This window comes from Cheilinus undulatus, linkage group 23, assembly GCF_018320785.1.
Source record: "Cheilinus undulatus linkage group 23, ASM1832078v1, whole genome shotgun sequence".
Lineage (NCBI taxonomy): Eukaryota > Metazoa > Chordata > Actinopteri > Labriformes > Labridae > Cheilinus > Cheilinus undulatus.
This window is the reverse complement of record NC_054887.1, coordinates 13,987,238-14,001,271: the sequence shown is the minus strand read 5'-3', so window position 1 is coordinate 14,001,271 and position 14,034 is coordinate 13,987,238. Positions and strand designations below refer to the sequence as shown.

Sequence of the window (14,034 nt, the reverse complement as noted above, 5' to 3'; positions counted from 1 at the left end):
ACAGCCTACATAGACTGTAAATATCGTCCTATATTGAGTGCTAATACAAGTCTTTATTGACTGTAATTATAGACCCTAAACGATTTTAAGTTTCAGCCTATGTTGACTATAAATATCAGACTATATTGACTTTTAATATCATCCCATGTCAACTATAAATATTGGCTGATATCGTCTGTAACTGTCGGCCTATATCCGCTGTAAATATCAATCTATATAGACTGTAAATATTAGCTTGTATTGACTGTTAATACCAGACTGTACTGACTGTAATTTTTAGGCCCATAAAGACTGTAAATTTTGACCTTTGTAGACTATAAATATTGGCCTATATCAGTCATAAACATTGGCCTATATCAACTGCAAATTTAGGCATATATTGAGTATAAATATCCCCCAATATCAGCTGGACATATCGGCCTATATGGATTATAACTATTGGCCTATGTCGACTGTTAATATCTGCCTATAAAAGCTGTTAATGTCGGCCTATATCAGCTGTAAATATCGGCCTACTGTATATTGACTGTAAATATTGGCCTATATCAACTTGAAATATCTGACTCTATCAGCTGTAAACATCAGCCTATATTGACTTTAAATGTATGCCTTTATTTTGGCTCATACAGCTGTTTAATTTTTGATTAGACTGTTAATCAATTCCAGGAGTTGATCAGCAAGTCATCTTGCACGTTTCTTATTAATATCATAATCACACAAGCATGAAAATTTAAATAATTCAACAAAGAACTAGATGATACTTCAGTCAACCCTCTTTGGGGCCTTTTACTTCAGGTTATCCTCTCATCCCTTGGTTTCCAACCTAGGGTCCGAGACCCCCTGGTGGAACACCCAAGATCTCAGGGGGGAGCGCAAAGCTTTGTCTACTCTGAGGTTGTCAAAATTAGACTTCCACATGTGGACTTCAGTCATGATAAACGCTTATGAAGTAGCTTATTCAAATGCCTTTGAGTAAAATAAAGTGTAGACTTTTTTTCTTTGGGCTTTGTTCATAAAACAGTTAAAATTTAAGTTGATCTTTGACAGCATGGCATCTATTTTTTCTTTCATGTGGGTTTATGGGGGGTTTTAGCAGTTATTAGGCACAGATAGGGGGACTCCAAGGAAAAAAGGTTGGGAACCACCGCTCTAATCGATTGAGGTTCTTCCTGTTTACTGCACTGTAAACATTAAAGCCACCTAAACAGCTGCAGTTGATACTGGTTTTCCTGCATCATGGAGGTCGTACATTTCTTCATTCCACTTGGACTATCATCTTGCTTTTCATTAAAGCACCTCAAGCATTTCCAAACACACCTCAGTTCATTGTGCAGCCAGCAAGTCGATGCTTATGGGCATAACGCTCAGCCAAATTTAATCTATACATTGTGTATGAAGCACAGCTCGTTTGATTTGATTCTCTCCTTCGCTCAGTAGATTTGAGAGGTGAAACACGTGAAGTTTATTAGTTTCGAGACAACAGAAGAGAATAAATGATGTGAGACAAAGGCGTGGTTTGGAGGAGAGATGAGCTGTCAGTACTGATCAGACAGACACATGACTAATGTGTAATCCAATCAGCTCACCGGGCTGCCTGTGTGTAAGATAGATGGGGAACAAATACAGAAACATTTGACACATTAATGTAAATATAGGGCTTTGTTCATGGCTGAAGAGCTCATACATATGCAGCTGATGAATGTTTATGTCTGTCTTCTGCAGAGTGGTGTGCACAGACGCACTCGATAGTGGTTATGATCGTTGGCAGAGCTCCTCTCTGCAGCCTCACAAACATAATGAGGCTAATCAGGCAGATTTATTACAGGCTGCTGCTGCATACGGGGGGTTATATCGACCGTTTATGAGGTTGAGGAGAAGAGTTTGACTCTGAAAATATGAACAGAATATGTGCCTTTTAGTTTATTTTTTCTCCACATGTGTGAACATAAAAGATTATTTGTTAAAGGGTGGATTGAGTTTTGTTTTTACACTTAAAAAATGGATTTTGGCTGTTAATGGCACCATAAGTTAGACACCACTTGCCTCTCTGGCTGTAAATATTGGACTAGATTGAAAGCAAAAACCGGCCTACATCAGCATTAATTATCAGCCTATATAAGCTCTAAATATCTGACTTTATCAGCTGTAAATATCAACCTAAATTAGCCTTATATATTGGCCTATATTGGAGGTAGATAGCCTATATCAGCTTTAAATATCAGTCTTAATAGGATGTTAATATAAATTTATATCAGCTGTAGGTTTGGCCTTTTTTAGGCTTCTATTGGCATTTCATTTCCATTTATCATTTGTAAATTGGCTTTAATTGGCTGCAAATTTTTGTCATAAATTAGAAGTAAATGCCAGCCTTTATGGGCTTTAAATATTAGCCTATGATATCTTTAATGACTGTATTGGCTGTAAAGTCAGCCATAGATTTAGCCTCTAACAGTTATAAACATCCTCCTATATCTGTGTCCACTGTAAATATCAGCCTGCTTAAAATGTAGGCCTATATCAACGGTACATTTTGGCTTTTATACGCTGTGAATTTCAACCTACATTGGCCTTGATTGGCTGTAATATACCCTTTATCATCTGTAAACACTGAAGCAAAAATCACCCTATATCAGCCCGTATCAGCTGTAAATATAGGCCTAAACTGGCTGTTCAAATCAGCCTATTTCAGCTGTTTTTGGCCTTTTTTAGCTGTAGATCTGGCCTCCAGCAGCAGTAAATATAGGCCTTTATTAGAAGTAAATATCAGCCTTTATCAGCTTTAAATATAAACCTATATCATCTTTATTTGACCATTTATATTGTCTATAATGCAGCCTATATCAGCTGCAGATTTAGCATATTTCAGCTGTTCATATCAACTGATAATTACTGTAGATATCAGTCTATTTGACTCGTAATTATCGCCAAATTTTGGCTTTAAATATCAGACTATATTGGCTGTAAACGTGGTCCTATTTCAGCTATGATTATTACCTGATTCTGGCTGTAAGTATCAGCCTATATCAGCTGTTTTTATCAACCTATATTGACTGTATACATCAGTCTGTTGGAGGTGTAATTATTCCCCGGTTTTGACGTTAAATATTGGACTAAACATCAGCCTATTTCAGCTGTGATTATTGCCTGATTTTTCTATAAATATCAGCCTATTTCAGCTGTGATTATTGCCTGATTTTTCTGTAAATATCGACCTATACTGGCTATAAATAGACCATTGGTGAGGCTGAGGCTGAGGAGCCCAGTTTGATTTTTATAACATCACACAGAAAACACGTCTTTGAGTTTTCTTTTTCTCTTAAATATGAAATTAAAAGATTAAATATATATTTTAGCGGGGAGTTGCTGCTAACCTTGAGGAATGGATTTTTGCTCCTGATGGTGCCATAAATTAGACATCACCTGCCTCTCCGATGTTTAAGGCTCCTATAAGATTACCATGCTGACAATTATTGATGTTATGATTGTAATTTCTGTGATGTCTTTGTAAAATAAACTTCTCTTGTATTGATTGACAGTCTCTGAAGTTGTGTCTGACTCCACTCTCCCTCTCTCTCTCGTCTTTTAGCTGTGTATGCCTAAAGGCCTGTCGTTCAGGACCCAGGCAGACCCACGGGAGCCTCAGTTCCACTCCTTCATCATCACCAAGGAGGATGGCTCCCGGACCTACGGCTTCGTCCACACCTTCTACGAAGAGGTGACAAGCCCTCAGATCTGCTCGGCCATGCAGACGCTCTACCAGATGCACAATGTGGAGAACTCCTCCTCCCCAAACCCAGCGTCTTCCTCCTCCTCTTCCTCCTCATCGTCCAGCATGGACTCTCTGGCCAGCAGTCTAGACGAGGCCGACTCCCCCACCTCTTCTTCCTCCTCTTCCTCTTCGTCTCGCCGGGCGGGTGGTTACGACTCGTCTCGCGACACCCTCTACGTCTCTAAAGCTCTGTGTCTCATCACGCCAATGCCCTTCATGCACGCCTGCAGACGCTTCCTGTCTCAGCTTCACCGAGCGGTCACGGATAGCTCCGCCCCTCCCCTGCCGCTGGAGAGCTACGTCCATAACATCCTGTACGAGGTGCCACTGCCTGCTCCGGGACGCTCGCTCAAGTTTCACGGCGTGTATGAACCCATAGTTTGTCAGAGACCAGGGCCTGGGGAGCTGCCACTCGCTGACTTCCCTCTCGCTGAGGTGTTCAACCTGCTGGGTGTGGAGAACCTGGTCCAGGTGTTCACCTGCACGCTGCTGGAGATGCAGATCCTGCTCTACTCTCAAGGTGAGAACTCAAACAGATCAGGACTCTTTTAGAGATGTATTCAAGATGTTATTTAAAGTAGGCTATTGCAAAAATATTCACCCCCTTTAAAGTGACTGACCTAATCCAACAGAAGTCCAACCAATGGGAGCTAGTAGTCTCACTATCAGTGAAATGGGGATCACTTGAGTGTAGTGAATGTGTCTAGAAGGTCCAGTCACTGATTGTTCAGTATTCCTGGCTACCATTACACCATGCCGACAAAAGAACACTTCAAGCAACTTTTGGTATACTCCAGATACCAAAATATGTATGCAGAAATATTGAAAAAGCAGGTTTTTCATATCATTTTCCCTTTACAAATACTGATTTAAAGCATTTCTTCTATTTATACATGCAAGAGTTGGGGGTCTTCTCAACTATTCTGTAGTTTGGTACTGTTCTTTGAACTTCTGTACCTTAAAAACTCTAAAATATTGAAGTGTCCCATTAAAACTTTCTGTAAAGAGACAAAGAAAAATGGTCTGTAATGATCCTCCAAAGCTTCTTGAGTCTGACAGAGCTGCAGAGTGATCAGATTTTCCTTGTCTAGGTTTCCCTTCATCCATTATTCAGAACTGCAGCGAGCCTCGGCCGTGCACTAGAATTGTGTGTGTTTCTAAAACAGAGCGCAGACTTTAATCTTCTCTTCTGACTCAGATAAACTTTTGCTCTATATTTCTTTGTCCCACATTTTCTCAGTTTCACTGTGAGCCTCCAGAAAACGCTCTGTAACACTTTCTCCTCAGCTTGTTTTTATGAAGTTTAGCACTTACGTGTGGTGTTTGTAACCAAAAGTAAAACTGTAAGTACAGTAAGCACACAGTAGGGCCCGTCCCTGTGGAGTAGAACAAATAAACTGGGTTAAATCTCTGATCTTTGAACAGAAACTATGATCCAAAATCAGAAAGTAAAGCTGTTTAAACTCCCTCGACACTTAGGTATTTACCTAAGGGGATGTTTCTACCTTGCTTGCTGTGGTAAACATACTTTACTATCTAGCTTAACAAAAACCTTGTAGGGTCCTGGTTAGATTAAAACAACTCAATGGTTCTATGACAGTAAGTTCAGTGATTTCCTGCTGTCAGTGGGTCAGAGGAGATTAAAAATAAGGCTTCAGGACAGATTGTTGATTTTATTTAACCCAAAACACAGCTATAAATATCTGAGCTCAAACAGTGACAGTCAAAGTATGAATGAAACTCGTCTGAAATAGATTTTTAAAGCTCAGGAGTAAATCTGGCTCCACAAATATGGAGAGGATTTTCATTGCAGCTGCAGATAAAATGATAAGTGGAGGTATGAATAAATCAGCATTTGTGGAAATATTCAATCCAACACGTGATTCCTCTTAGTTTGAAGTTTCATTTCCTGTTATGGAGAGACAGAAATTACCATTGATTTATTTTTGACCTACAACAGCAAACCTGAGGCCTGTACAACGAAGCTGGATTACAAGCCCAGGATATCTCTCCGCTAGCTGGATTGACTTCACAAGACATTCGCAATCCAGATCAGCTGTACGACAAAGCTGGTTATCAACTCAGTAACTGCGCCCAGGGTTTTCCAATCTGGATCAGTGCTCGCTCACATTAAAGGGGTGGTGTTTGCAGTGTCTGACCAATCGCGAACATGGAGAAACTCTGCAGAGCAGCGTATTTCTCAATGGAGGAACAGACAATCATTCTTAAGAGTTTAAAGCAATCATCCAGGCCAGAAGCAACACTGTCACCGCAGCAAAAGCCAGGAAGGAATGCTGGCAGAAAATTGCCGACTCTGTTAATGCGTAAATTCGTCAGATTATACAATATTAATTCATCGGACTATATAAACGGACAGCACTCTGATCACTCATTTTCACTTTATTACGGCACAGATGTTTGGGGCAGAGCTTCCTCAGCGAATTTTGTGTTGTAATATTAATTCCTTACCATGACGGCACAAGTAGTTGTGCGTTCCATTAATCCATGTTTCTGCAGTTATGCCATGTGCGACCATTATTATTAACCCCATTATTTCAGATGCAACCCTAGTGGAGCAAAAAGGACTTGGGGAACAAGTGAAGATCAAATATAAAAGCATACATCAAACCGGCAAGTGACAAGGCTTTATTTCTCCACACTGTCTCTGTTGTATGGATGAAATCACTGGAATTTATTTATCATCTATCCTTAAATGTTCTTTCTCTCCTAAGCGCTCTTCTCACGATCCGTGCACCAACGTCTACAGGATCTTCTAAGAATGGGCAGGCCATTTTCCAAGAGAACTGATTGGTCAGGAGGCAGTGCTTTTATACTCGCTGATCTCGTATCCAGAACATAACCTGCTCCGGAGCAGGTTAGCCGTTCAGCATAATTTACCGCAGTGATTTATCCCGGTAAGAAGTGAACCAGTGTCGTCGTACAGAAAATCCAGGGTTAATCCTGAACTTATCTTGATAAGAGAAAATCATTTACAAAAACAAACCATACAGACATCAATAACTATAAAATAGCGAGGACACAAATCCCAGTCTCCAGGGTGATAGACATCTATATTACCGCTGAGCTAATGGGCAAGCTGATGATGTAGGCGTAGTATACGTACAAAGCGAAGGAGACACCTGAAGTGGCTGGAAAAATCAATAAAAAAACGTATGTGTATGAAACAATACAACATCTACTACTGCACTGACAAATAAACCTGTTTAATCAATAGTTAGATTTCATAAAGCATCAATGATTCAGTCAAACTGATGCAAAAAAACAATAGTCCACTTACATTTCACAAACGTGAGCTGAACAACAACTTCCGGAGCATCTGGAGTGACTGAGCCATCACTCAAAAACTCTCTGGCCAATAGGGATACGCCCCAGAAAAGCCCGCCCCAGAAACGCCCGCCCACATGTGACATTTGTGTCAGAACTGAGAGCAAAAACTCAAGAAACACAAACAAAGGATCAGGTAGTGCAAATGCAAAACTGAGAAGCGAGAGCAAATGTCTGATCACTGAGAGGGAAAAACAGGAACTGTAAACAGAAAGATAGATGTTCAAAATTCAAAGAGTAATAATTTGGTTGCTATTTCAAATTTGTTCTCTTGATGTGAACATTTTTTTGCTTGGATCACATTTTTTTGCTCCCAAATGCTAATTTTTGTTTGACACTGAAAAAGTTTTGTTTGAATCTTTTTGACACAAATCTCATTCCATAGTATTTCAGAACTCAAAAAATATAAAAATCAAGTATCATTAATGGAAAACCTGAAGATTTTAAAGCACTGCTTTTCAAAATAACAGTACTTTCTAAGAAAATAAAAGTTGTTCCTTTGTTAAAAAATAAAAGTATGTCTACGAACTGCAAAGTGGCACTAGTGTAAACTTAAAGTTCTTTCTGCAGCCATTTTTATGAACCTTTCAAGTACTATGTAATGCAGCAATAATTGAAGTCTTTTATGCAATTTTCAGTTACCTGACATCGCGGTTGCAACTTTCTTAGGGAAAGAAGGTCGTCAGCTAACATTTTTAGTTATAGTTTTATTCAAGGAACTTAACTCTGAATAGCAGCTAACTCAGAGTGGACCAGTTGATTTCTTTGATCATAGCTTTATTACTGTTTGGAATTTTAAAAAATCAGGTCATTGTTTTCTCTTATTTCATAAAGAGAATTAACAGGACTCACTTTTTCCAGACCATGTTGTGTCATTTCAGAACATAAATATTTCATAACATAGCATGTAACATATCACTGGTGTCACACCAACACCTCTTATCTCCAAAATACTACTTTTCAGGAGATGAAAAAAATACTGTTTTTTAAATTAATTTAATACTGGGTGATCATAGTCAGCATCTTTTTTGACACTTTTTATTGCTTTAAAATGAGTTAAAAGCCATCTGACAGATGTAAAGGGTGACTAATAGCACTGATTTATGAAAATAAATTACAATCATGAAAAAAGAAGATATGAGGTTTTGGCAGTTATGTTTTTAATCAAGGTAAAGTGATCCACAGGTTGAGATGTAAAGAAAACTTTTGGGGACCAGGAGACATTGCTGTCTCTCTTTTCTGCTCTGCATCTGTAGCACGTTTACACGCACATTTTAATGAGACAATAAAGTAACTAGATAAATGCACATACAAACAAAACCTATTTTTATTACTCTGCGTCACTGCTTTGTCTCTCTTGCTTTACTTTGCTGACCAATGGGGCTGAGAGTTTGTTATCTTCTAATGATTTTCTTTCGTACCCACCCCCAACTGTACACTCTGCCTCCTGATTGGTCGACTCACATGCCTGTTACTCCCTTCTGATAAGGACTCTATCTGTCAGCATCTAATTGCTCATTGATTCATCCTCTTCAGCGTGGGAACATGTGTTGTGGCAGCATCTCATTAACATCCAGGGATCGTTCTCCATGCCTCCACTGATCTGAAGCCTCCAGTCACCCGCCTGCAGTCAAACGGCGCTCTGTGCAGGTTCATTTGCCCTCGTTACTGAGACATTAGGGCTCATTTGAAGGAGCATGTCACAGTCAGAGCTCTGGATGCATGCCAACCTGAAAAAATGGTAAACACTTGAAGGGAAAAGGCTGTTTTCCACTTGAGTGAGGTCGAGTTTGGGTTGTTTTTCTGCAGAAACAACTGCCTCTGACACCAGCAGTGATGAATTAAACACGGAGACGTGTTTGTATCAAAGGGCTTTTTTTCTTTTTCTGTCTGGCCTGCTGAGACTTCTTCAGTAGCAATTAAAGCTCAAGTGTCCTTTAATTTATTAGAGATGAAGTCCTTATTCATGAGGCAAAAAGTCACCAACGTTTGGAACCACAGGGCCTCCTTCCACAGCTAATTTTATTTCTCTACATTTTCATGCTGCTGCTGATACCTAGAATCTGTAACCATATTCATGTTTCTGTTTGTGTTTATCCATCAGTGTTACAGTTTCACAATGACTCGACGTGTCCCATCCTGTTTCCAGCGTCCTATATGCTTAGGGGATTTCTGCAGCTCTGCTCTGTGACATCTCAGATTTGTTTGAACGCTTGCACACCTTTCACAGACTCTTGTCCCTGTCACATTTCAGAGGGAGTTTCCTCCGCGATGCAGAATCGTCATCTGAGATGAATCAGCCTTTTTCTAAAGCAGCCAAAAGCTTTTTTTTCCCTCTGTTAAAGAAATTATGATTCAGTTAAAGTTCAGAGGAGATGATAAAATCACTCGCCGTTGTTCCCTGGAGGCTCGGCTCAGTGAGCTTTGATGACGGAAAATTTATGAAGAGTGAAAGAAAGTCACACTTTTCTCCTGGCAGTGAAGTGATAATGAGAGCAGCTGAGAGGATGAGGAGGAGAGCGTAGCGGTGTGAAATAAAGGAGAGCAGGTGAAGATTTAGAGTAACATGAAGAGACAAAGTCAGACTGCTTCACAGAGGAGTCACTGTGTGGGAGAAACATTGAACCTGTTTTACTTGAGGTTAAACAAATCTAGATTTAGACTGGAGAACAGAAACAAAGACGTGGGTTGTCCTTGTAGGTCAACCTACTTTCTCTGAGCTTTTGAACTGAGATTATGGTTCAGATGAAACAGAAATGGTGTCATTAGTTATGTTAACATTCACAGATCAGAATAAAAGCCGAATAAAAAGAGGTCATGTAAACATGCATGCTGGAAGATTCTGATCTGAAACGGCCAATCAGTAGCTTTGACTAGTTGCATCACCGTCTTCAGCTTTTTAACGCACAGGAGAGCACATGCTCTGTCCATAGACATTACTCAGAGCCTGGCAGGCACTCATGCTACCCAGAAGACCAATCAAAGGCCTGTAGCCTTAGTTGTTTCGATGTGTAGTTGTCTTTTTCAGGAGGTGTGTGTCAGCTACATGTGTAGGCCTCTGCCTGCCTAATTGAATATGACTTTAGGAAGATAAAGGAGAGAAGATGCACGTTTGGAGGACAGAGAGAAGCATTTTAAATTGTGTTTTACCAGTGACTTTTAAGACGCTGCCTATCCACTTACCTACTATCTACTGATAATCATAAATTCATTTGTAAATACACTCACGGACCACTTTATTAGACACATCTGTGCGATGTGATGAACATCAATAACAACATGTCTACCATGAATTCTACTTCAATAAATGTATGACTTTGTTAATGTTGCTGACTGTGTCATTCATTCTTCTTTGTTACTGAGACTAGAGTGAGTGTAGCTGTTGTCGGGCCATAGTCTTGTCATGTGTAGATGGAGATTGGCCATGTTGTTTGTGTTCAGCTTCCAACTTTATGGCGTTTGAAAACCTGAATTAATCCAGAATTCCTTTTTTTAGTCTTGCAGACGAAGACTGCGTTCACGCTGCAGGTCAGAGTGACCTGAATCAGATTTTATTGCTCACGTGTGACAAGTATCTGTTTTTTTCTGACGGTGTGAAGCGCAAGTCACATTGAATCGGACCTTTTTGCATCAGATTCAGGCCACTTTCTTATGTGGTTCTGAATCAGATACATATCTGATCTTGTAAAAGTTGACTGCAGCGTGAAGAGGCAAACAAAAAAATCAGATCTGAGAAAAGAACAGAATTGAGTATTAAAGACCCTGTTAAGTGAAAATAAATTTGTATTTAGGTCTGTTGTTTGACAGTTCACTGTGTTATGAACCCATAAATCAAATTTCAGTAAAATAAAACGTTTCCAAGTTTATAAAATTAAGCTTCAAAATCATGAAAAATGAGGCAGTAAAATCTGCTCCAGGAGGATGTGGGCATGTCTGTTGATTGAGCTGAAGTTCACGCCCACTCAGTAGAAATACAGTCATTAGCCAGGCCCTTGAACTTACTTTGACCTTAGAAGAAGAGACAAAGACAGTTTTCTGGCTAAAATGTCTGTAATGATACTTTAAATGATCTGTAGGCCTTTAACTGCATTGTAGAGGATGTGTATTTTAAAACTGCTGCCACTGCATTTGTAGCCATTGATTCTGCGACATCTGTGTTGATACATGTATCAGCAAGGAGCATGTGACAGTATGTTGTCATATTGATTTTTTCATGCAGGTGCAGGAAAAAGGTGTCTAGGACTTCCATTTTTGTTGTTGAGGTATCAAACAAGAACCCCATCAAAGCCGATAAGTCTGGTATTTAAAATTTCCTACAAAAAAAAAGTTATGTGTCCTGTATCACCATTCAGCTATAAAATACAGAGAAATTTATTTTTGTGTGTATTGCCCAGCCCTACCTCGGAGTGAAAATGAGTGTTTACTGAAGGTTGAAGATGAGATTGCCCAACCAAACCTGCAATTGGAGCTAGACTTTCAAACAAGTTTGTGCAAAAACAGCGAAAGTTTGATACATGTGGATCCTGTGAGAACGTTCTCTTGATTTTCAGGTGTGGTGACAAACAAAGAGAGGCATTAAGTATCTCTTTCCTGTCACAGCATGCCTCGACTGATTCTCACAACCTAGATCTTTTTACAGTATGTTATGTGCATTGACCTAAAATCTGATCTCTGTTTTCTCTTCGATTTGCTCAGTCTGACCTTCACTGTGCAGAGGCGTTGAATCAAAACTTCTTCTTTTGTTAAGCTCTTATCTTCTCCCTCTCAGACATAAATTAAAACTCTTCCTGTCTCTGGAGGAAAGATAAAGCAGCCAGGTGCTCTTCTTCATGAGTGATTTTATTGTTTAAACAGAGAGGAATTTTACTGTCACCACTGGGAAATGTTGAACAGACTAGAGCTTTATTCTTTCATCCTCCCTTTAAACAGATTAAAATTATCAGTAAATATTTTTCAGTATCTTGTCTTTCAAGCAATACAATCTCTGTTCTGTTTTAGCAATAGATACATAGTAGAAAAGGAAGTTTTTCCCAAATTGATTGCATAACGGATCATTTAAATAGACAAAACTTCACTGGTGGACAGAGTTCTGCTACTTAGATGCAAAGTCATGCACTTCTTTTATAATATAGACCCTTATGAGCATTTGCGTACAGGATGACCTTGACTGATCTAGATGGAATAATAAGAAATGACAAAGGGAGGAGGGGCTGACAGTAGTAGAGGACAGCTGATTGGATAAATTGGTTTAACTCCATCATCTCTTATTGTTTTTTTATTCCTATAGATCCAGATTAAACCTTCCCAGAGATCCGGATTGAACCCTGCAGTGACCGCCGACCTTTAATCTGTTTAGAGAGCAGGAGAGGGAATTGTCTCAGACACACATGGGAAAACACAATTTTCAGATTTAATGGGAATCTCTGCATTTCTGTCTTTATTGCACATCAGTGCTATAACATGCTATTTCATAAACCTCTTATTGTTTCTCCCTTGGTGGCTCCGCTCTGGGCCACCGTCTTTATAGAGGAATAAAATCATCCTTGCATAACTCAGATATTCTTTAAACATTCTGCTTTTTCCTCTAAGTTGAAGTCAAGTGAATAGAATAAATGTCATGCATGAATCTTTTTAAAGTCTCTCTTTTATAATCATGTTCCTCTCTTCTCTCAGACTACCAGCGGTTGATGACGGTGGCTGAAGGCATCACCACACTGCTGTTTCCCTTCCAGTGGCAGCACGTCTACGTCCCCATCCTGCCGGCGTCTCTGCTGCACTTCTTGGACGCTCCGGTCCCGTACCTGATGGGTTTGCAGTCCAAAGATGGGACGGATCGCTCCAAACTGGAGCTGCCTCAGGAGGTACACTGATTAAATATCCGTTATTTATATTTAATGTCTGTAGATAAAACACATCCAAAGGTACGTGATAACACACTCTCATGCTTAATAAAGGTAAAGGTTTGGTGGACAGCTGTGTTATTTTTACTGCACAAGTCTGAATGTAAAGAAAGCTGTTTTTATTTATTTATTTATTTTTTTTTTTCAGAAATATTTTTGGGGCTTTTATGCCTTTATTACAGAGAAGGGGACAGTGGATAGAGTTGGAAATAGGCATGAGAGAGCGGAGGTGAGTCATGCAGGAAAGAGGCCGTAGGCCAGACTTTAACCTGGGCTGCCCGCATACATGGGGCATGACCTAGCTGTTGGGCCATCTGCGCCCTAGACCTGATGTTTTAGATACAAAAGAAAAACACAAATTGCATCAAAGGAAGGTAAAAATGTAAAGGCAACAATTAATCTGGTTAAACTTCTGTTCCTGACTGCGATCAGATTGTGAATGAACCCCTCAAATGGAGCAGGCAGGTGGAAATTGGCACCCACAATCAGCCAAAGACTGAAATTTTTGAGCAGTGCCAGGTGAATTTGCTCAACCTACCAGCCACTGAGGCTGGACGACAGGTCAGGCTTATTTTCATGGGTCCCAGTTGGGCCCAGTTCAAAGAGATAACATGGGGCTGCCTCAATGCGGGCTCACATCTACAGGGTTTGAGCATAGGGATAGGGTGCATTGCAGGCTGGGGGGCAGGCAAAGGTGGGGACCCAAGTGTTCTGACCCTTAGTGTCAGAGACTGGTTCTAGGGACTTGAAATGCCCACTCTCTGGAAGGAACCAAAGCTGCGGAGGTGCAAGAGGTAGATCATTACCAGCTAGATATAGTTGGACTCTCCTCCACGTACAGCACCAGTTCTGGAACCAAACTCCTGGAGTGAGGCTAGACCCTCAGGAGTTGCCCAGGGTGAGAGGCACTGGGCAGGTGTGGGGATACTCACAAGCCCTCGGCTGGCAGCCTCTGTGTTGTGTGAAGTGAAGGAGTTCAAGTATCTGATGGGGCTTTTCCATTACACAGCGCGGCTCGGC

The 14,034-nt window shown here is 40.2% G+C and overlaps 1 protein-coding gene across 3 annotated transcripts in view; it reads left to right on the top strand.

Moving 5' to 3' along the window:
- The window catches only part of dennd5b (DENN/MADD domain containing 5B), an 80,586-nt gene that overhangs the window by 40,574 nt on the left and 25,978 nt on the right, over positions 1–14,034 (top strand). For all 3 annotated transcript variants that reach the window (XM_041780675.1, XM_041780674.1, XM_041780673.1), the window contains 2 exons: positions 3,587–4,289; positions 12,788–12,975. In XM_041780675.1, coding sequence (XP_041636609.1) covers positions 3,587–4,289; positions 12,788–12,975 — 891 coding nt within the window. The remainder of the gene's footprint in view (positions 1–3,586; positions 4,290–12,787; positions 12,976–14,034) is intronic.